Source organism: Xenopus tropicalis, chromosome 4 (genome assembly GCF_000004195.4).
Source record: "Xenopus tropicalis strain Nigerian chromosome 4, UCB_Xtro_10.0, whole genome shotgun sequence".
Classification (NCBI taxonomy): domain Eukaryota; kingdom Metazoa; phylum Chordata; class Amphibia; order Anura; family Pipidae; genus Xenopus; species Xenopus tropicalis.
In genome coordinates, this window is record NC_030680.2 from 89,655,892 (window position 1) to 89,678,982 (window position 23,091).

At 38.5% G+C, this 23,091-nt stretch overlaps 1 protein-coding gene across 3 annotated transcripts; it reads left to right on the top strand.

The window, feature by feature from the left end:
* Positions 1 to 930: 930 nt before the first annotated feature.
* kdm4a (lysine (K)-specific demethylase 4A) lies at positions 931 to 19,313 on the top strand. Of its 3 annotated transcripts, none has more exons than XM_012960573.3 (22): positions 931 to 1,510; positions 2,150 to 2,321; positions 2,817 to 2,992; positions 4,202 to 4,316; positions 4,519 to 4,712; positions 4,849 to 4,898; positions 5,630 to 5,733; positions 6,002 to 6,139; positions 6,694 to 6,872; positions 7,150 to 7,331; positions 8,622 to 8,914; positions 9,778 to 9,898; positions 11,189 to 11,370; positions 11,677 to 11,875; positions 12,642 to 12,718; positions 12,847 to 12,902; positions 13,105 to 13,213; positions 13,300 to 13,485; positions 14,924 to 15,091; positions 15,999 to 16,118; positions 16,751 to 16,843; positions 17,011 to 19,313. In XM_012960573.3, the coding sequence occupies exons 2-22, from the start codon at positions 2,184 to 2,186 to the stop codon at positions 17,149 to 17,151; spliced, it is 3,021 nt and encodes a 1,006-aa protein (XP_012816027.2). In that variant the 5' UTR covers positions 931 to 1,510; positions 2,150 to 2,183; the 3' UTR covers positions 17,152 to 19,313.
* Positions 19,314 to 23,091: the final 3,778 nt, after the last annotated feature.

A 23,091-nucleotide genomic window follows, 5' to 3' on the forward strand; every position in this document is an offset into this window, starting at 1 on the left:
TCAAAATAGGCCCTGGCATTTCAAGTACACAGAGGCCCAATAAATAGGGACTGTCTATGGCACCTTACAGCAGCCCCTCTGGCATTTGCCAGAATCCACAGGTTGCCTGTCTTGGTCCTGGCAAACCCTGCCAATAAGTAAAATGGTGTAGCAATGAAAAAGAACACGCCCCTGGCCTGTGCAACTCCACCCTATCTAGCCCCGCCCTAATTATGCCAACTATACTCCAAACCCCACCCCCTGTGATGAATTTGGTTTCCAACGTTGGCCCCAAACGACAAAAGTCCTTGCAGCCCCATATGGCGACATCTATTTCCCAGAATAAACCCTTGCTCTGCTTTCCCTCTCTCCCCACACACCCGGCAGGTGCTTGGTGCCAATAACCTCAGTGAAAGCCCGAGGCGGCTGGATTACTCTTGTGGCACAGCTATGTGGAGATAATGTCGTGCATACATAATTCCAGTGTCGCACGACTAAGGCTTCCCACGTCCCCTATAGACTGGATCTGTCTCTACCCCGCCCTGTTGGGTCCATCACGAGAAACGTCTCCTTTAAATAAATGATAGAGAACCGCCATACTAGGCTCCCCTCATGCCCGGTTACTGCGGGGCTCACAAAGAAGCCGACGAACAACAGAAGCCCATTCCAGTTAGAGCGCATATAAGACGCAGCTGCTTAGTTTATTATGCGTGGGTTTAGACTTCCCAGAAAAGAACAATGCCGGCCTCTAAAGAAAAACAACGCATTGCGCGTCTCCTCCCACGTAGCTAAGTGGTTAGGAGCCCTGCTCACGAACGAGCCTGATTGAACAAAAAAGCCAACAATTCCCCCGGGGGCAGCCAACCGCGTGTAAGCCCTCCCCTAACCTGCTACAGCAAACACTCTCCCCTCCAATCACTGGAGACCTCCTGTTATATTCGCCGCTGTGCTCGCTACCTCATTGGTTGTGTCGCTGCCCATTTCTGATTAGCTTTTGTTGTTCTGGGCGAGTAGGATGCGTAAGCGCATGCGTAGTGTGAGAAAACCGAAAGACAGACTGAGTAACGCCAGCTCCGAGCAAGCCTGAGAAAAACGAAGGAAAACACCGCCATAAAACCTTGAGCGAAAGACGGTCGGTAACTTTACAAGCCGTGCGTTTCGTCGCGTTGCCTGACTGGCTTTTTTGCCTTTTATCTGACCGCGTCTTGCTTTTATCAGCTTCGCGTTCAAGAGATTAGAATCTTTAGATCAGACAACTTCTTCGCTGTGACGCACACGCATGTATACTTCCACTGAAAACACATTTTTGCTTTGGTTCAAGCGAAAATAGGCTTTAGTTGTGATACATGTATTGACCAATAGGAAACCGGCGCACGTTTCCCTGTTTGTGGCTTCCGGTTACCTTTCTGAGAACCAATCACTGACGGAAGATGTGAAGAAAGTCCCTCCTTCTTTTCTGTCTTTCCGGTGCCGATCATCAGTCATCTTGTTGTGTACGGAGGAGGGTGTGGATCAAGAGGCTGTCAGCTGTGTAGGTGTCTAATACTTTTATTCCACGTTTACTTGGTTGTAATAAGCAGTGTATGATTCACACGGTATTATTTGTGCGTTTCCAAGCACCGGTTTGAGTGTAGGGTTGTAGCAGCCTGCAGCAAGGGGATGCACGGAGAAATAGTCAGACATATTTAGCCATGTTTGTAGTCGTGCAGAGTGCATTTCATAATCCTGTTACATTGTGTACTATAGATGCAGCTAATATGTTACTGCTTATTTGACACGTGTTGGCCACAGAATGTCACCATATTTCTGCCGCTTCTATTGATGTGCGTTTAGGGCATATAGGCACAATAGATGCTATAGTCTCTCAGCTGACAGCCCATCTGGTGTTACCATGTGGGGCATTGATGAGATTTTCTTATCTATGGTAAGGCGGGAGGTTTATGATTATGAATGCAATTTATAAATACAAAAGGATATTTGCACATGAATAAATTGTAGCTATATAGACATCAAGTGGGCTTACACAATAAAGGTTCATATGGTATTGGAATGTTTGTGTTTTTATATCTGTGTATCCTTTTCCATTAAATATACGTGAGCATGATATAGTAAACAAATGCAACTTCATTATCACCCTTTCTGCTTTTTTAGCTTCTTGTTTTCTATTAAGACTCTGAAAAGCCTCTAAGGCCTTTGGCTTCAGAATGGCTGGGGAAAATGAAAACCCGAATTCGTCTTTGCGGATCATGACGTTTTATCCAACAATGGAAGAGTTCCGCAACTTCAGTCGTTACATAGCGTATATTGAGTCCCAAGGGGCACATCGCGCTGGTCTGGCAAAGGTAACAACTTTATTGCTATATTTCCTTTGTAGTCTCTTGAGTGATCTTTAAGCTTATTTCCTCCACTATATATATGATGTTATTGTACAAAAGTACATCTTTATGCAGAATAGTTTGTATAATTCCAGTAAATATCCCATAGATGAACCATGCCGCCATTTTAATTCAATGCTTGTTTTCTATGGTAAATGTAACTTAATTGATCAGGTTAGGTCATTGCTATTGATGAACCCCAGACAGAAAAGAATTGCTTTAAACTGCTACAAGCAGTCAAATCTATTCTGACTGATTGGTATTTTCTAAAAACAGAATACTTTGAATTTCATTCCTCTCTGACAGAAAAATTATCTCAACAGCCAGGAAAATGTTAATAAATGTGATAAAGATTGAACTGCTTGATTTGCATACATCATTAATCTAATCTCCACTCTGTTTCTGAATTATCACTGAGGCTGATCTGGCTAGAAAACAATTGTTACCCCATTATTTTTGTAGGTGGTTCCTCCAAAGGAGTGGAAACCGCGGACTTGTTATGATGACTTGGATGATCTTGTGATTCCAGCTCCAATTCAGCAGGTGGTCACTGGGCAATCGGGGCTCTTCACTCAGTATAATATACAGAAAAAGCCGATGACTGTGAAAGAATTCAGACGTATTGCAAACAGTGATAAGTAAGAAACACTATTCAAGCATCAAACAGAATTATATAAAAACCTGATATAAGCATAAGCCTCTATATCCATAAGTGAGGAGCATTGCACTTGGAAAATGTACTTTATTTATTTGATTTTCTGCTTCTCAACCTAAAAATAAGCATATTTGCATTATTGGGTTTTGAAGTTGCCAAAAGCTACTATGCCTGCTTTCTGGTAAGCTATTATGGAAAATAACGCATAGCTCCTCTCTTCAGACTCATCATTTACTAGGGTTGTTAAAATGTATTACAGGTATGGGATTTGGCTCCCATTTTCCAGAAAGCTCCGACTTAACAGAAGAGCCATCTCCCATAGACTCCATTTTAATTAAATGACATTTTTAAAAATCTTTTTTTCTCTGTAATAACAAAACTGTACTTAATACTTGTTCACAACTAAGATGTTATTAATTTGTGTTGGAGACAAGACAATCTTATTAGGTCTATTTAATGTTTAGATGATTTTTTTTAGTACACTTAGGGGCACATTTATCAAAGTATGATTGGGTCCGAATTGGAAAAATTTGTATTTTTTCTAATTTATTGAACTTTGCGTATTTTCCACAATATTTTCGTTAATTTCCGCAACATTTTAGTGCTTTGCGTCAATTTGAGCTACAAAATCGTATTTGTTGCAACGACTACGAAAGTTTCTGATTCATTCAAGCTTCGGTATCGTGACTTTCCTTTGGCCTGGTTGGAGCTGTAGAGTGCCATTGAGTCCTCTGGGAGGCTTCCAAAATTATGCATTGAAGGTTCAAAGTCAGAAAGTTTTTTGCGCCGTTTACAATCGCCCGGATATGAAAATTTTGAAACTTTCCGTTTGCACCACAATATTTTCGTATGGCCACAATACAAATTTTCGCACAATTAACGCACATCAGAAATTATCGTTGTTAATAAGAATTTTTGCCAATCGTACTTAAAAACATCAGAAATTCGGACTTTGATAAATGTGCCCCTTAAAGTATGGTGATCCAAATTACTAAAAGACCCATTTGCCAAAAAAACCCAGGGCCCCAGCATTCTGGATAACAGATCCCATACCTGTATTAGGAGCTATGAGCACTTTGGATTGTATAGTAGCCTGGAAAAGAAGCAATCCTAATAATTGCTGTTACTGGAAAGTGGACAGTTTTTTCTTTAATATCCCTTTATTGTTCCTTTTGGCTTTGTTGTGTTCTAGGTATTGTACTCCTCGCTATGTAGATTTTGAGGACTTGGAGCGCAAATACTGGAAAAATTTAACATTCAACGCACCAATTTATGGAGCAGATGTAAACGGTTCCTTATATGACAAGGTATATAAGCATTACTGTATTTTATCAGTTCTTGTGTAAATGCATTATGTATATCAAATGTTTTCACCTGCATGTTGAAGAAACTGGGATCTTAAATATTTTAATTGCACATTTGTATGGTTTGCATTTAAATGCATTTCTATGTAAATACAGTTATGTTTTAGAGTGTTCACTTTTGTTTTTTTCTTTTTTAAATTGAAAGCATGTGGATGAGTGGAGGATTAGCCGCCTGAATACAATACTGGATGTGGTGGAGAGAGAGAGTGGGATCACAATAGAAGGAGTGAACACCCCATACTTATACTTTGGCATGTGGAAAACCTCCTTTGCTTGGCATACTGAAGATATGGACCTTTACAGCATCAATTACCTGCATTTTGGTGAACCAAAATCATGGTAAAGACATTTATTTTGAGTGGATTAGTCGGGACAAAATTAAAGTACTCTTTAACATTTGCCATTTAGTTAAACTTAGTAAGTAGTTTGTATAGTGTAAGAATTAATTATAAATGTATTCTATTTTTTTTTTCAGGTATTCCATTCCTCCAGAGCATGGAAAACGGCTGGAGAGGCTTGCCAAAGGTAGGGAAAATATACCACATTTTAGACCTTTTTTATCTGGTATAGTACTGATTTAACTAACAGGATGTGTTTCCTAAATTGTCTGCCCATATGTAGTAAAATTAAATGACGACTTCCTGTATTTTGATAGCTAAGTTGGTGAAATGACGCTTTAATTTGCAGTTCCATTACATCTGGTGATGCACACATCGCGTGTGCTTTGGGTTCGATAGTTAAAGGACCAAAAGTTCTGAAGCTGTTATTGCTCATGTTAAAGCTTTTATACCTACTTAAGTGTTGTCTTCAGAATTTGGTTCCCCATTTTCAGGCTTTGCACTAAGTAAACTAGTTTCCATTTAAAAAAAACTTCGTATCTTTCATGGTTACATGTTTAAGGTGGGTTAAAAAAAGACCAAAGTCCATCAAGTTCAACCCTTCCAAGTAAACCCAGCACACACGCAAACCTATCCTGGCCTATTTATACACTCGCATACTGTGCATAAACTATATGTATCGGCATCAATACTTTATTGTAGATTTTAGTATCCCAGTCTTGAATATTATGCTTATTCATAAAAAAACAGAATCTGCCCTTTGTTTAACATTACATCTTCAAGTCTCTTGAATTTCCTCCTGAAATCCGCATAATTTATGTGCAGCGTCTCAGACCTATTTTTATATGCAATATTCTATGCACATTTCAATGACTTACTTCCGAGTAACTTAATTCATTGCTTGTGTTTATGCTGTAGGCTTTTTTCCCGGAAGTGCTCAGAGCTGTGAAGCCTTTTTACGTCATAAAATGACTGTGATCTCACCATTTATACTGAAAAAGTATGGGATACCATTTGATAAGGTATGTTAACTTTGTACAACTAAAACCATTTGTCTGTCTGCTTATTTTATCCTTGTAACATAGTACAGACATGAATCCATCAACCTTTTTGTCCCAAAGAAACATGCCTAGGTGGAATTAATGTCTAAATATTAAACTGTCGATTTAGCGTAGCTTTGTATGATTATTTGAATCCTTACGAATCAAAATGTTGAAAGAAAAGTTAGTGTAACGTTTGAAACTATTAATTTGACTAGTACTTAATATTCTTGTGAATTTTGTGTTGCAGGTTACTCAAGAGGCTGGAGAATTTATGATCACCTTTCCTTATGGTTACCATGCTGGTTTTAATCATGGATTCAATTGTGCCGAATCTACAAATTTTGCTACAATGAGATGGATTGAATATGGAAAGCAGGCTGTTTTGGTAAAAACAGTTGGATTTAATTTGCCTTAATAGTGGTTTACATTCATGCATGTTTTAAATTGAAGTAAAATAGTTGTTTATAAACGAAGATATACATTTCAAAGTGTTTTTTGTAAATTGTGAATTTTCTATTTTTTTTTTTTTTAATATTTTCAAATCACTCTTTTTGGATCAAGAACTTTCAAATTTTTGTGCTTGATTTTATGCACAGGTAGTAGGTGGTCTTTACTATGGGAGCACTGTATCTTAACTTTGGGAGTGTTCCTTTGTGAGTTGGATAATGGATTTTAGACTGCTGTGTGATTTGGGGGTGGCACACATTTCCAAGCACAGTTTCAGAATTGTATGAATTTCTAAAAACTGAACCTTTAACATATTGTATGTAATATGGGTTACAGTGTAAAAGTCAAGCACATGTAAGATTGGATTTTGAGGTTAATCTTAAATCTGATTATTCTATAATTAGTGTATAACATGGTATGTGAATAAACCTTTTTCTTAGTGTGCTGGTCCTACCTGCAAATTTATATAATATATATTCTTTCTTTGTGCAGTGCTCTTGCAGGAAAGATATGGTGAAAATCTCCATGGATGTGTTTGTGAGAAAATTCCAGCCAGAGCGTTACAAACTGTGGAAAGCTGGAAAAGATTCTACTGTGATTGACCACACTCTTCCCACTCCAGAGGCTGCCAAATTCAATGATGAACAGGCAGAGACAGAGCAAAAGAAAAGGTCAGCCATCACAAATTTAGTCTGCATATTCTGTACTTGCACTTTAAAACAAGTAGTAGATCCATATCCAAACATTTGTTTTATAGTCAACAGACAGTGCTTTCTCAGTAACTTATATATGTTCTGAATTATGAATATATATTAATAATTCTGCACTTGGGAATTATAATATTTTAAAGTGCAGTTTGAGATCTAGTATTCTACACATAACCAAGCCTTTACATAAATAATATATAATGTAATGTGCCTTTAATTATATTCTGCTCTATCACTGCAGTGTGGCCAAACACCGTATAGGAACAAAAAGGCACCGTGTTTGTTTAGAGGTACCAGAAGAGCTGAGTGAAAGTGGAGACTTTCCCAAGGAAGAGCTCTGCCCTGAATCGGCAAATATGGAATCCACCTGTGTGGGTAAAAACGAAGAAACTGAGAGTTGTCAAGATGAATGTACTGAACCTGGTATGTTGTTGTTGTGTGTTTTTTTTTTTTACTGCTTATGTAACATGAAAGAAATGAAATATATGAATTTTAATGCAGGTTTGTCAACCAGCTAAAATGGACCAGTTTGTTTATTATGTCAGTGGTTGAGTTATGAGCTCTAAGCTGTTTTATTGTACTTTTTATTTTATATACCGGTAGCTCCATCATATTCTACAACACTATACAGACAACATTCACATTAGTCCTTGCTTCAGGCCATCTTCCAATCTAAGGTCCCTGTCATATTCACACGCATTAAGGTCAACTTTATCAAGAACCAGTTATCATGCCTGTATATGTTTGGAGTGTAGGAGGAAACCAGAGTGCTTAGAAGAAACCCAGAAAAGCTTTGGGAACTCCTTGCAGATAGTGTCCTGTCTGGAGTTAAACCTATAACCACAGCTCTGCAAGGCAGCAGTGCTACCATTACAGTACCTGTCTACCCATAACAAAAACAGCTTTATTGGTCATGGTCTTGTTCAGTGTAATCTATTGTGTATCATGATGAGTGAGTGAGCAGAGTTTGTCCTTTTCTATTCTCTCACCTGGTGGCTCTGGTGTTTGAAATAATGTAACACAAGCAGCAAATTGACAGGCCTGGTATTTGAAACATTGTTTAAAAAGTAACAACCAGGAGTCCAGCAAATGATGCTTTCATTATCGATTACATTTACAAATAACTTTTAAAGCACTAATAATTTTTTTAATAAATATTGGAAAGTTGCTTAGAATTAAGTTTTCTTTTATTAAGGAAAAAATTATTTTTGGGGTTGACATGTCCTTTAAAATATGATTATCATTGTAAGCCCAAAGCGTACAAACTGCACATTTATTGCGCTTTGCAGACCATCTGCTCTTGCTTAGGACCACTGTAAATAGGAAGGAAAACAGCAAATCTATGCATTGATACAAATTGATTGCAGGGATTTCAAGTCCTTTTATTAATCTGTGATCTTTAACCCCATCTACTATAGAATTGGTACTTTCTTCACATGTATTGTTCTCATTTGTCAATGGCCAAGGACATTTCCTTCACTGTGGTCTCCAGGAGACCTTTTGGATAAAGCGCCATACTCAAGGAGGCAAGGACGCTTGATTGAAACAAACAAAAAAAAATTTGAAAAAAAAGGTTTTCCTGAAATACTTAAGCTTTTTCCGCTAGCACTTTCCACATAAAACTGTATACTTTATTTGCAAAAATGTCTGTTTTTCTGTTTGTAACTTGTATTAGTAACATAAATATATTTACATCTGTACTTAATGTAACAGGCTCTTCAGGACAAGTCTTTGAAACACTCAAAAATGTTGAAGATTTCAGTCTTGCCGAGCAGGACTCCATCTCTCAACCAGGAAGTCCCTCCACTAGTGCAGAAAGCTCAACATCCTCTTCTTCCTCGCAAGATAGTTCCCCAGACAGCTCAGGGTCATCAGATACGGACTCTGAAGCACAACAGTCTGCCAGTTGTGGGAAGCTTCACAGCTATGCCAAGGCACAAGGCAGTGCTCACATAAGGAAGAAAACAAGCAGCATGGCCAGCTTTTCAGAGCATGATCTGGAAGAGGTACAAACTAAAAGGTTAAGGGGGAGGGCTACTCCAGCGTAGGTCCAGATATGTAACAAAAACATATTCTTTTTGTTTTATTGTTTTTTCTTTTGCTCTTCAAATTGACACATCTGGTTTAGTGTGTCATTAAAAATGCAAATAGTACGCCCGAATGCAAGGGGAAGGTGCAGGGGCGAGGTGGACGACCGGGCCCAGTCGGCTTGGCCCGCCCCTGCTTGAGGCCAAAATGTGAAATTCTCATTGAAAATATGCTACAGTGTTCAGCAAAAGTTTGAAAGCCCTTCAGATTGATTGTGAAAAAAGTTTGCTTTAGGCGCAAGCATATTTATGTTTTATAGGAACATAGAATAGGGTACTCTGAGCACATGATGAATAATCTAATTTTTTTACAAAGCTTTATCACCTTGAAAAACAGAAGCCATTTAATTTGCTGGAATTTCTGGCCTTAAGAATTAAGTATTAATATGTCCTTGAAACTGGATATATAGGTCAAATGTTTTTGGGCTACAGTTACTACAGAGTTCGTGTAGTCCGCCATGTTTTCTACTCAAAATTCTGGTTTTCCCCAGTATTTACTGAGATGGTGTGTGCTGCAAACTGGCGCATATTTTATACCAGATAATGCAAGCAAATTGTTCTTTTTAGAAAGTGAGTGAAGTAAGCATGCCCCTAAAATGAAATAATGCAAAATGTCATGTAAGCAGGCGGACTGCTCCAATGGAATGGTGTTCTTAATACCTGGTTATGGACAGGGCTGTTGTGCACTGGCACTAACATTTGCACTGTGCCTATAAAGAATAAGTCCCATTCTCTATGATGTCATATAACTGTTTGTGAACTCTTGTCCAATTTTTATACAGGTAGCTGGCAAGCACATAAAATCTTTGAAGGAAAACAGAAATTCCAAGAGCCGCCGACAGCCTCTGTCCAAGCTGCCACGTTATCATCCACTAGTGATGAAAGACAGCGGCAGTGATGATGGTAATGTTAAATAATGCAGAGAAAACACATTTTCTATTTCATTAAAAAACATTATTAAAAAGAAAGTTTCTTTGGTTATTAGGAGAACATTTAAGAGAGGTTCTGTCCTATATTACAAACCGTAACAGTACAAACAGTAAATACCCTCTACAGTGGAAAAACTTACCATCATGGTAACCAACACATAACATGCAACAGAATGAAGTCAGATATTTTAATAGGGAATTACATCCCTTTAAATTGAAATCTTTTATTATTAAGATATACTGTGCAAACAGTGTTGTGGCATGTCAGTGTTTCAGGGGAGTTTCCACCTCCCTTCCTTAGGTGAACAGTGGGTGGGGCTTATAGCACCCTATTAACACTGCAGCAAAGTTACAAGTTGGTGAGTGCATTTGTTTTAGAACCATTGTCAGGGCAGTGCAATGTGGAACTGTAATGAAGCCAAAGCGAGACAGTGTGCAATGCAGTTAGGTTAAAAAATATATGGGCAATCACTCAAACAAGCTGCATTGTAACAAATAAAAAGATCAACCTAGCAGTTTGTAGCAAGGCAGTCAAAACTGTTATGCAATGTTGCCACAGGACTAGTACTAGTACTTGCAGGTGGGGTGAGCCAGAAGGGCATGTCCATAAACGGACAGATCTTCTATAGGACTTGTTTAGAGGCTTGCTTTATTAAGAAGAGCACCCCCCAGTGTTTTTAACTTTGTTCTCCTTTAAATTCCATATATCTTTAGTTCAAATTTATTTTGTTAGAGACATCAGGGAGCTTGAGTGACCAGTCAGTGGCAGTTAATAAGGAATGTGATGTCTGTTTCAAAGATGCCCTGGATAGCCCTGTATCCTGAAGTAATGCAGTCTATGCATTGAGCCTGTTTAGTTTGTTATAAATCCCACCAGGAATTGGCTAATCATCTGTTTACTATATTTTTACTTTCCCATTGTTCTGCTGATTGGCTGCTGGGGGGGAAAGGGGGTGATATCACTCCAACTTGCAGCTCAGCAGTAAAGTGTGACTGAAGTTTATCAGTGCACAAGTCACATGTCCATGGTACCCTGGGAAATGAAGAATATGGCTGGCCCCATGTGCAATTACAAAATAAAATTTTAAATATATGCTGTTCTGAAAAATGGATTACAATGCAGCATTCTGCTGGAGAAGCTTTTTTAACTGATGCGGTTTTAAAACAACATACTTTCCTAAGACAGTATTCCTTTATAGTTACTAAATAATTATTTTTCCAGTTAATATAATGCATTAAAAAAATTTTTAATTTGTCACTGCAGATCAACCAGACCAGCTGCTGATGGATGAGGAATTTGAGGAGAGTGAGACATGGGCAAAGTCCCTTAGCCAGCTTTGGCAGAATCGACCACCAAATTTCCAGGCTGAAAAAGAGTACAATATTGCAGCTTCTCTTCTTCCACCTCATTGTACTGTCTGCATGCTTTTCAAGGCCTACTATCAGGTGATTTTTTTTGCATTTCCACAAGTATTGTTTCCTTCTTTAAATCAGTAAAGCAATAGGATGTGTTTTATAGAATCCATATTTCAAGAAAGATTGTAGAAATGTACAGCAGTTTAGAAATAACTGTTAAACCTTAATATGTAACTAAATAGCAGGTAAACTTTTATTTATAATTGGGGTATATTTTCACATCAACACTTCATTCATTTCACACCGAAAAATAATTAAATACAGATAATAGGTATTTGTGATGTTTATATCATTCTGCTGTAATTCAATGTGAGTTATGTCTCTTCTGTTTTTTAGCCTGAATGTGTGGGAGAGAACAATATAAGTGATCCCAGCAGTGTTGGATTCCACCTGAAGACGAAGCCTCTTATCCCAGAAATGTGCTTCACAACAACAGGAACTAACACCGAGATTAATCTGTCTGCTCCTTTTCTGGAAGATGATGGAACTAGCATCCTAATTACGTGCAAAAGCTGCTGTGTGTGTGTCCATGCCAGTAAGTTTTACTTAATATCTTTGTACATTGGGATTATCTGTCTATTTTTCATGGAACAAGCTGTAGCAATAAAAATACTTACTGACAATTTTTTCCACAAATGCCAACATCCTTTTTTTAATAAGCAGAAAGTTTTACCAGTATAATATACAACTGCATTTAAAACCCTTTTTTTCTGTAGACTTTATTTGAAGAGAGTTCTGGACAAACTACTACCAGAAAAACTTCAGCACAGCATTTCCCTGTGACATAAGCCTTCAAACACGTTATTATATCAATCGCATAAGTCCATAAGTCATAAATTCATTAATTCCAAAAGAAGTCTTGCGTATAGTACAATAATTTCCAAATACATTCTATGGCCAAATGTAAGAGCACCCTTCATAATTTATGGAATTGCCTAGTTTTGATCCCCAACATTATTGCTCAACCTCTGATGCTAATTCTTTTGTGGCCAAATGCACATCCAGTCAACCATGTTTGAACATCTAGTGGAAAGCCTTGCAAAAACAGTAGAGAGGCTGTCATATCAGCAAAGGAAGGGCCAACTTCACATTAAATTCCCTGCTTTAGAATGAGATGTTGGAGAGGCAGATGTCAGGATACTTTAGCGACTGTAATGTATTTTTTTTGTAAAAAACTAAACTAGCTGCATCAATGGATTAAGCCCTTGATTCTATTAGCTACTTCGTAAATAGAGCTCATGTCTCATAATTTAAAATGTGTTTAAGTAACCAATACTGTTTCAATTTAATTATTTATATAGGCTGTTATGGAGTCTCCAAAGAAAAGGCTGTGGAAGGGTGGCTGTGTTCTAGGTGTGAAGAAAATGCCCTGACAGAGGTAAGAAATAAAACATCTTTTGTAAATCAATCTTGTTAATAGCAAAAAAAAAATTGCTTTATTACCACATTGTTTGAAAACAATTCATGCACTGTGGTTTGACTTATATCTTAACCATTATCTCTTAGGACTGCTGTCTCTGTTCTTTAAGAGGAGGAGCACTACAGAAAGCAAATGACAACCGGTAAGTTATGGCTAAAATATATATATATTTTTTTTAATAATACCAAGTAACTTAAAATCATGTTTAATTGTAATGCCACCTGTGTTGACTGGCATAGATGGCAAGGGACCTTGTACAAACAGACTACAGAGATGATATTGTATAAGATAAGTAAAGTTACCTGTAATTGAGTTGGTCATCTGACCTTCTACTTGTCTTTTAGGTGGGTTCATGTGATGTGTGCTGTGGCAGTTACAGAGGCAAAATTTGTGAACATTGCAGAGAGGAGTCCTATAGATATAAGCAAAATTCCGCTGCAAAGGTTTAGACTGGTATGTACTTACTTAAACCAAAAATGTTATGTTTTGTGTTTTGAAGGTTATGGTTTTAATAGGTCATTTATTTTGTTCCGCAACAGAAGTGCGCATTCTGCAAGAAAAGGAGGAAGAGGGTTTCTGGATGCTGTGTACAGTGTTCCCATGGACGCTGCCCCACTTCCTTTCACGCCTCCTGTGCACAAGCTGCCGGTGTGATGATGCAGCCAGATGACTGGCCATTTGTGGTTTTCATTACTTGTTCCAGGCATAAAGCATTACAGAATGAGGTATGGCATTGGCTGAAATTATAATTCTATAAAAAAAAAAGTGAAAATATTAAGACAAAATGTGTGTTATTTGGTTGTGGTTTCTAAGGAATCATCCTTTATTTGTATATAGCAAACAAATTACCCAGCACTTATATTGTAGTAAACTGGAGCATAAAGATAAGGAAAGGTGAGTGTTGGGCCTGTGCTTCTTTCAGGGAAAAAGTGCACCAACACAGGGGATAGAACCATCTTACCTGCATTTCTTAGGCAGTCTTGAAGTTGGAAAAGACTGCACCATTACAGGAGAAAACTAACAAAGCCACACCACCTTTTTACTTACCTCTTTCCAGGCATCCTTAGCACTGGCATAATGGAAAATTTTACTCTACAGCATATGTGCAAGCCTAAGCAGGGGAAGCCTGGGAAAAAGATAAGATGTCATTGCATCTGTGTGGCAGTTATTTCCTGGGGCGGTGCAATTTAACAGGAAAATGAGTCTATTTGCAAGGAGAATTAATGTGTTGTACCAATTTAGGAAAAAATGATGTTTACCTAAGTTATTTGCACAATATTATGCAGATGAAAGCAGCAGGATTTGGTAAGAGTTGATTGTAAATGAAAGATTAGAAACAAGAATGACTTGTGATGTGCAGGTGAATAAAAGGTGACTTTACTGGTGAGTGACATTTGAAGGACTGGAGAGGATATACCAGAAATATAATGGGGTTTTAGAAAAGTATATTTTTAAGCACTGTGACATCCCAGAAGAGAGAGAGATTATTATGCCAAATCACACACTGCTTTTAAAGGAAAATATAGGTCTGCAGTAGAGTGGTAAATCTACATAAACAGGTAATGGATACAATTGATTGAGTAACTAAGTAGGTGGAACTGTATAGATAACTAATATAATGATTAGAAACTTTTTAAACCAGGAAAGAAAAGTATGACTAGTACCGATAAAAAAATCACTGCTGCTCATCCAGTTAAGTTCTCTCGTTTGACCCAGCTGAACACCACTCCTCTGACATAGTGGCGATCTGCTTTGTCAAAGGTTGTGAAGTGATCTAAAAGAATGGCTGTATGAGTAGGTAATAAGTTGCTTTCATTAGGACTGTTTTATGTTGAGTGGACTATGAAGATTGCAGGGGTCACATATGGAACTGTGGCAGATGATGTACTTGGCGATTGTAAACCATCATAAAATAAATATAGAGAAACTAAGTTGCTAGGAGAGCTGGCATGTAGGACATTTCTTTAAGGAATGGGAGTAATTAGTGCTTGTTTGAAAGGATAGAAAGTACCAAATTAACTTTTAGTTTTTTAAGTTGGCAGTGGGAGGTGAAAACTTTGTGTAGTGGAATGCTGAATAGGGTTTTTTTTATATTATATAAGGTTATTTTGAAGTTTTTTTTAATTATAAAACCACCACAATCTGATTTTCTTTCTGTTACAGGGCAAAGAATCAATCAGAGATATTGTGATTGGGCAGGCTGTGATCAGCAAACACAAGAATGGTCGATACTACCAATGTGAAGTGGTTAAACTGACCAAAGAAACGTTCTACGAGGTCAATTTCGATGATGGCTCCTTCAGTGATAATCTGTATCCAGAGGATATAGTGGTAAGGACGATGTTACTAGATTTTGAGACGGCCCATACAAATAAGCCTGACCCTGACTGAATATAAATGCAGAGACGGTTACAAAAAAAATTAAACTTGTTATAGCTACAGTCTGTCACTCAAATCAATTACCATGGGGAGATGTAAGCCCATGTGACTGACTGTTGGTTTATGACCAATACTTATGGAACTTGGCAGCCATTGTTTGCCTCAGGACTGTTTCTTTTTATTGTCTTCCTCACAACAGGAAATAGAGAGTTGGAGCACCCATGAGATATGCCTATGGGCCCCTTTGTGGCTGAAAATCACGGGTCCCTTAGACCAATTCGGCAGCTTATTGGCCCATATATGGGCATTACCCATGGGACTGTCCGACCGACATCTAGCCGGAAATCGGTCAGATCTTGATCGGGCAGGTTTAACAATCTAGTCGGATGCGGTCCCTGAACCGTCTGCACCATTGCCGCCAATATAATTAAATTGTTTTGACCCAGGGCCAAATGATCTAATTCGCCTACACTTTCCCCGATATCGCCCACCCCGTGGGTGGGGATATCAGGTGAAGATCTGCTCACTTGGCGATCCCACCAAGCGAGCGAATCTTCACGTGTATGGGGACCTTTAAAAGTCACAGTTGTGTTTAGAGTTGATCTTGTCAGCCAACTGCTCTGGTGGGGGAAAACTTTTAAGGGGCACATTTGCCTTAAGTAATATGTACCATAGAAATATTGAAAAAAAAAAAAAAAGTGTTTTTAGATAACATGAATTTCCACTTCAGGGAACCAGTTTCTCAGATTTACTGTAACATTTGGATACAGTTGAATTAGAAATTTTACTTGATCACTAATAGTACCGTTGCCTTACTCTTTGCCCACCTGCTAAATTTACTTTTTGTTTTCCATTGTAGAGCCGTGACTGCCTCAATTTGGGTCCCCCTTCAGCTGGAGAAGTTGTGCAAGTTCGCTGGACAGATGGATTGGTCTATGGTGCCAAGTTTGTGGCATCTCATACTATTCAAATGTACCAGGTAGCTATTGCCTTATATTTTTACTGGCTTTTTAAAGAGAAGGAAAGGTTCAAACCAAGTAAGCTTTAGAAGAAATGCAAATACAGCCATAAACACTTACAGTAATGCTGTGCCGAGTCCTGTTAGAAAGAAATTAGTTTTTTTATCTTTTCTGTACAAATGTTCTTTGGTATAAGACTTCTCTCAGCTCCAGCTTCCAGGACTTGGACTTGATCATGCTCAGCTTCCCCCCTCTACCCCTTACTTCTCACATCTCTGCTGTAATCTGAGAACAGAGATGCAGGCAGGAAGTGAAGTCAGACCAAACTAAAATGGCAGCTGCTTTCTTAAAGGACATGTAAACCCCACACACAAAAATGTAATCAGTGAATGGCCTCTAGTAAGGCTGCAACATCAACTTAATCACTTAGATATCCTTCTCCTGTAACCCACTTGGGCCCCGCTTTGATTCCTGGCTTGCCAGACATGCTCAGTTGCTTTTAGCTCTAGCAGCATTGCTGGTTGCCATAGAAACTCAGCTCTAGCTGTCTGCTTCATTTTTTTCTCCTGAGCTCAGCTTTACCATTACAGTGCTCAAACAAAGCAGAACTTCATTGATTGTGTTACTTCACTGACTGACATATATGTTTTAGGTGGAGTTTGAGGATGGATCTCAGTTGGGTGTTAAGCGTGAAGATGTGTATATGCTCGATGAAGAGCTACCAAAGAAAGTAAAGTCCCGACTGGTATGTATCAATTGCATGGTTCTTGAATAGATGTAACTTATTATTGCTTATGAAAGAAGGTTTTGGTATTAGTTTCTCCCCTAAAATGGTTGTATGTTGTAGGAATGTTTCTGCATTTTGCTATTTCTGGTAATTTAACTAAATTTCTGCTTTTTGTACTTTGACAGTCTGTTGCATCTGACATGCGCTTTACAGAAATCTTTACAGAAAAGGAAGTTAAGCAAGAGGTAAAGAGACAGAGAGTCATCAACTCAAAATATAGAGAAGACTACATTGAGCCAGCCCTGTACCGTGCCATCATGGAGTAATATTGCACTCTAACCACTCAACTCTAAAGTGGAGAGGCTGGCTTTTAGCAAAACAAAACTGTGGCCAAATGTTTCGTATCAAGTGGACATGGGACAGTTTTTCCTTCTTCTGGCAGTCTGGTGGATATTTTTTTTTCCCCTTTTACCCTTAAAATAAGACATCCTGTCATGGAGTATGAATCATGGTAAAGTCAACTGCACCTTTGCTAAAAGTGCAGTCTGCTGCCTTCCATGCTTATATTAGGCCGCTCCTGGACATTTGTAAGGACATATAAAGCCCTTGCAGCCAGATTACATTTCAAACAGTGTTACTGGTGCTTGTGCTCTTTCCCCTTGGGGAGAAAAGTGGACATTTTCCTTTTTTTGCTCCGCGAGCTCAAACCTTATCGGTCTGACAGTGGAATACTCCAAGCATCAAACTTGTGTTTTCCTTCTTATTCCACTCTGGTTTATTTTGATAAACTTTGCTTTAAAAAGCAGGACTCATTTTGATATTTAATGTGTTCGCCTGCAGCACTTGTGAAAGTTAACTGCTGATAAAATAAACTGCAGATTAGTATTGATGCTTTAAGGTAATGTTACCCTAAAGACTGTGTTACCTAGTTAAAATACTCTTTGAGTAAGGATAGCTTCCAGGCTCTTGTGTGATTCATCTGGTGTCTACCTCTCTTGCGATAATTACATCATTTGTTTAAAGGACAGAAACTTAGCAGTCTTTCTCCCCAAATCTTGATTGACACTCATCACTCCTCATTAAAGAAGACATATGGCTATCCTTCTATATCCAGGAACCCTGTTTGAGGTCCAAGATTTAGGCAGGCCATCCTTTGGCTTAAACCCTGGTTTAAGGTCCAGCATATGTGGTCAGTCTACCCTTATCTCTTAGATGTTGTAGATCAATTGCTACATGGAATCACTGTAGGAACTGTCGCCACACTGTTCTGGTATTGAATCCAAACCCCTAGATAAGCGTCTAAGTTTTACAGTAATTTGCTTTGCCTACCAATTGGGCATCTATGCTTTTTTGGGTGTGAGGATCTCTGAAGATGCTGTGGTACAGGATTTACATAATATAGAAGGATAAGCGCTAACTCATAGCGTAGCCTGATCAGATGCAGCCAGCTGGTTTTGTTTCTTAGTCATTTTGAAATGTTATTTACAGAAAATTTTGTTTTCCATGGTGCAAAAAAAACTGATTTTAATGCAGGTTTTGTTTAATTTATTTTGACACAAAAAAATTGTATAAAGTAATTTCTGGGAGTTTCCTGGTCAAGAAACAGTGTTCCAGAGTGTAGGCCTAAAGCTGCAGTGAGTAGAACTAGAAATTACAATAGACATCATGAGCCATTTTAAGAGTGAATTAGACTATATATTTTATAAAAGTCTATACTCAATTTTTTTTTCCTCTCAATAGAACAGAGGAAATGTAAATATGTTTTGATATGGGATACAATATACTTTAATTCATCGCCTTAAATTCTACTGGGTCTTAAAAGTGCAGATTAATGGTAGCTGATGGCTTTTCTCATATGGACAGTAAAAGAGAATTAAATGTCTTGGGCAGGAACAAACCCTTGACATAAGGCCTATAAATGTGGGAAGCTGATGGTACAGTAATTGGTGGCATATAGGTGAAGCTGTGCCAGTTCACTGCGATGGGAGTATTACTGCATCTGATACTTTTAAAGGAAAACTATAAAACTGCACCTTTGTGAAATAGTACTTTATAACATTATAAAACTTTGTATTCAATTAGGAAAAAGCAACAAGAAAATGTAATTTCATACATTTAATTTGTATTCTGCTTTCCTGCTATTTGCCCATAACAAACATTAGGAGGGTACTGTGTAAGTGCAGGTGAGGCCTGCTCCCACTCAACTAGTGATAAGAGCACATAGTGCCTGCACAGGGCCTAGCTCCTGCTAAGACTACAACATTCATTTATAATTATGAATATTACTGCTTTCACATCACTGCAGGTCATTATAGTTTTCCTTTTAACTCTTCAAAGTGTGTGGACTTTTCAATCATTGTTCCTTTCAATCATTGTTCCTCAAACTGAAAAAAAGTAATTTCTGCTCTTTTTTATTTTTAACTATTCCTTAAATTATATGGTAAGTTAGAGCATCAATTTTAGCAATAAATGTGTGTGATGTACAGCACTTGTGTGTGAATGTTACTTACTTACATTTCATAAATGTCCCATATTGTGTATATTGGATACACATTTAGAGGCAGATTAACCAAAGTGTGACATCAGAGCTCACCACACTTTCTTTTTTTTTTTTTTAAGAAGTGTATTTATGACTGCATTCACCATTTACACTATTATTCTGTCCAAATTTCTTACAAGCACACAAAAGAGATATGGTATGGTTACTTGGCTTTTTTTTTTTTTATCACAACCTTGTGACTAAAAACCTGTTTTTGGAAATGTATGCACTTCTACAGATACTACATAATAAATAATAGGACCAGGGAATGGATACTGATCAGACACTTCTCTTTTGTATAATACAGAAAAGAGCTTACTTACTAATTTATTTCCAAACTGGTTAACATAACTATACGTGGCCAAGTGGGAAGAGAAAATGTGTATGGAAAGGCTGAAAGCAAATCTTTTTACTCTACCTTGCGATGTACTATACTGACATGTTATGAAAGAAGCCCATTTATAATATATTCTGAAACACTCCCCATAATTAAGAAATAATTCAAACATTTATTAGGATGTCATATTGTAAGGATACATAGGTCAGTTCAAGCATGGGCAAAACCTCTTTTGAAAGCAGTTACAGATTACCTAGTCTGTGGTTACCTGTTCTAATTTGATACATGCGTTCACACATTTCTTATCTTTGGCCCTGCTGGGCATAATCCAGTTCATTAAAGGCAACTGTTATAATGGATACAAAAGCAGCTAACATTCTACAGCTGCTGCTGAAAAATCAACTAATAAAGCAATGTAATATTTCTGCATCTGGATTACTGCTCAATCAAAATAGACATGCATGAAAAACAATATTCCAGTGCATTAGGTTCCTTCAAATATAAAAGGAACGTGCTGAGAAAAGTTGTGTTTTGGGATAATTTATTGAATATCCCCCCCAAAATCCTACTAGTCCCACCCATCTGTTCCCCTTCCTGCTGCCTCCTCTCCCAGGCTGTGCAGGGGGTGGTGGCACTCTGCAAACTGCTCTGTAAGAGAGGAACCAGTCAGCAGATAGCCTGACCTGAGAGGAAACTGAAGCCTGCGTCTTTGCTTGTGCAAATGCAGGACTGTGATTGGCTATCCCCCTCATATTCTGCTTCTGGCAGGGACCATTAGAACACACCCACCCTTCACTTGAAACACAGGAACCAAATCAGATCTATGGAGAGTGCCAATAACAAGGCCATTTTTAAAGATAATGCTCATTTTTAGCCCAGCACATTATGCAATACAAGATTAAATGGATAAGTGAAAATTGCCCTAAAGATTAAATGGCAATTTAAAAAAAAAATTGTTTCTTTATGTATGTATGTATATATATATATATATATATAAGTCCTTATTTCTGAGGTGCTATCTAAAACCAACTAATTGAACCTCACTCCTTGTCTTAACCATTCTCTAGTATTAGGCACAAGCAATCTATCCATTATATGCATGCTCTATACAAACTTTTCACAATGTATAGTTTGACAATCCCTTCAACATCGAGGGAACAGAAAAAAAACAGCTTTTCAGCAAAATTTTGCATTTTTTATATTCTATCCCTGTGGCCTGGTGAGATCATGAATATTTGTTAGCTACTGTTTAGGAAAGGAGACAGGACAGAAGCAAAGAACAATTTTTGGCTCAACCCCTCCCATATAATCTAGTGCTCCTCCTTTCCACTTCAGTTTTTTGTTTGACAATACAAGTTAGGAGGAGTAAGGAGATAGGAAAATGGACAATGACAGGGAGAGCCAAAAATATCAACGTGTCTGAACTAAGTAACATGAACTGAATAAGGGTGAGACTTACTGCACAGTTTGGCCCGTCTAGAAAAGGATTTTCCAGTAAGTAAAAAATTCACTCGAATGGCACTGCCTGTCAGTGCAGACGCTGTGGGAGTGTCCTAAAGCTGTCCCCTATTGAGGGCGGGTCTATAATAAAACCCCCCTCAATGACACACCACAGCCTGGAGGACTTTCCTGCCAAAGGCTGCTGGTGCAGAATGAAACACTTGGAGTCGATAGAACTAGAGCGAAACCCAAGTGGCTGTCTTACATATCTGCTTAGGTGAGGCCAAGTTATGCAATGCCCAGGATGTACTAACTGCTCTTGTTGAATGTGCCCTGACCCTGAGCAGTCTGGGATGCTTACTAAGGCCATAAACATGATTTATCATATCCACCAGCCGGTTGCTGGGGACCCTTTGTTGAAGTAACCAGGAAGGTATAACTCTTTCTGTCGCACTTGGACATATCTAAGTAGTACCCTACTGCCCATACTACATCAAGTTTATGAATGGATTTCTCCCTCTCACAGGGGTTGAGGTCACAGGGATGGCAAACAAATCTCCTCATTAATATAGAATAAGGATACTACTTAGGGTGTGCAGGATGGGATTGTCCTAAAAACTGCTCTTTCCTGATGTAGGATCAGCCAGGGTTCCTGTACATGGGTTTGCCAGACTGGTAAGAACTCATGCGCCCCCCCCCCCCCCCGCAAGCTTGGTGTGTTGGAGTCATGTGAAAGTGGGCTTTGTGGGAACACCTGTCTAACAATTCTCCTTGTTCTTATTCAATCTCCAGTTCACTAAACTCATCTTCCTCAGAAGAACTGGTTTCTTATAGGACATGTGATTTTTTTATTTTATTTTTGGTGTGTCGATGTAGATTGAGCGATAGTGGATTGAATAGTGTTTTTAATCAAATAAATCCTCCAATTGCGGAGGTCTGCCCGAAGTGGATGGAAGGGCCTTCTGCGTGAACTGGGAAGTTGTAGCTGGCTGGTTAATTTGCTGGGATGAAACTCCCATGCTCTGTGCTACCAGAGGCTGTGGAGCAAGTGGTGACATGGATGGGGCAGTCTCCTGTGCTAAATTGTACGTAATGAGTCACTCACTCGTGATGTTCTGGCGCCAATTGTTAGTTGACCCAGAAGTATGCACACTCCTGCAAGTTCGCCGAGTATGGACATGGAACTGTGTGCTGTTTGACTGTAGCAGCACCAATCTCTAAGAGATGGTGCTGCAATGGTCTTGTTTCCTTTGGTGGCCTGTACCAGTCCGGTGGAGTGGTATGTGTGCCATAAAGTCCCTATAGCACCGAAATGGTACTTAGTCCTTGCAGACGTGCGGTGTACATGTGGACTTGCAGGTATTCAGCCTGCAATTGTTAATGATAAAATAAAGTCAATAAGGTAATAAAAGTCAAATAAAAAAAAAAGTTCTGTCCTAAACCTCCTGACAGTACAGAAGAAGAAAAACTGAAGTGGAAAGGAGGAGCACTGTATTTATATGGGAAGGGTGGAACCGAAAATTGTTCTCTTCTACTGTCCTGCCTCAGGAGGTGTATGCTTAACCCCACAGCATCTGCACTGACAGGCAGGGCCATTCTAGAGAAACGGATAAGATGGCTAAACACAGTAGAGCTGCAACGAAAACCAGAATTTCTATAGCAAATAAAAGATTAATTTATGTGCAGGATAAATAGTATGCCATGTAAATTAATAGTTTCATTTTTGACATTTTTAATTAGTTTTATTCTTGATCTAAGAAAAGTTGAGTACGGATGCACAGTTTGTCGCCATTTATATTCCCTACCCGGTAAATACCACATGCTGTGCAGAGGGGAACAAGCACAAAAAACAGTGAAACCGGTGAAACATAAGATGGAGGAAATTCCCAGAAGCAGATTATGAAACAATTACAGTAAACATGGTTTAATTACTAAATACACTGGCGGTTT

Bases quoted from the DNA above. Each gene is read 5' to 3' on its own strand.
- kdm4a (XM_012960573.3), top strand. From the start codon at position 2,184: ATGGCTGGGGAAAATGAAAACCCGAATTCGTCTTTGCGGATCATGACG. The intron at 4,317-4,518 runs GTATATAAGCAT...TTAAATTGAAAG, and splicing joins ACGGTTCCTTATATGACAAG to CATGTGGATGAGTGGAGGAT. The intron at 4,899-5,629 runs GTAGGGAAAATA...TTTATGCTGTAG, and splicing joins GCTGGAGAGGCTTGCCAAAG to GCTTTTTTCCCGGAAGTGCT.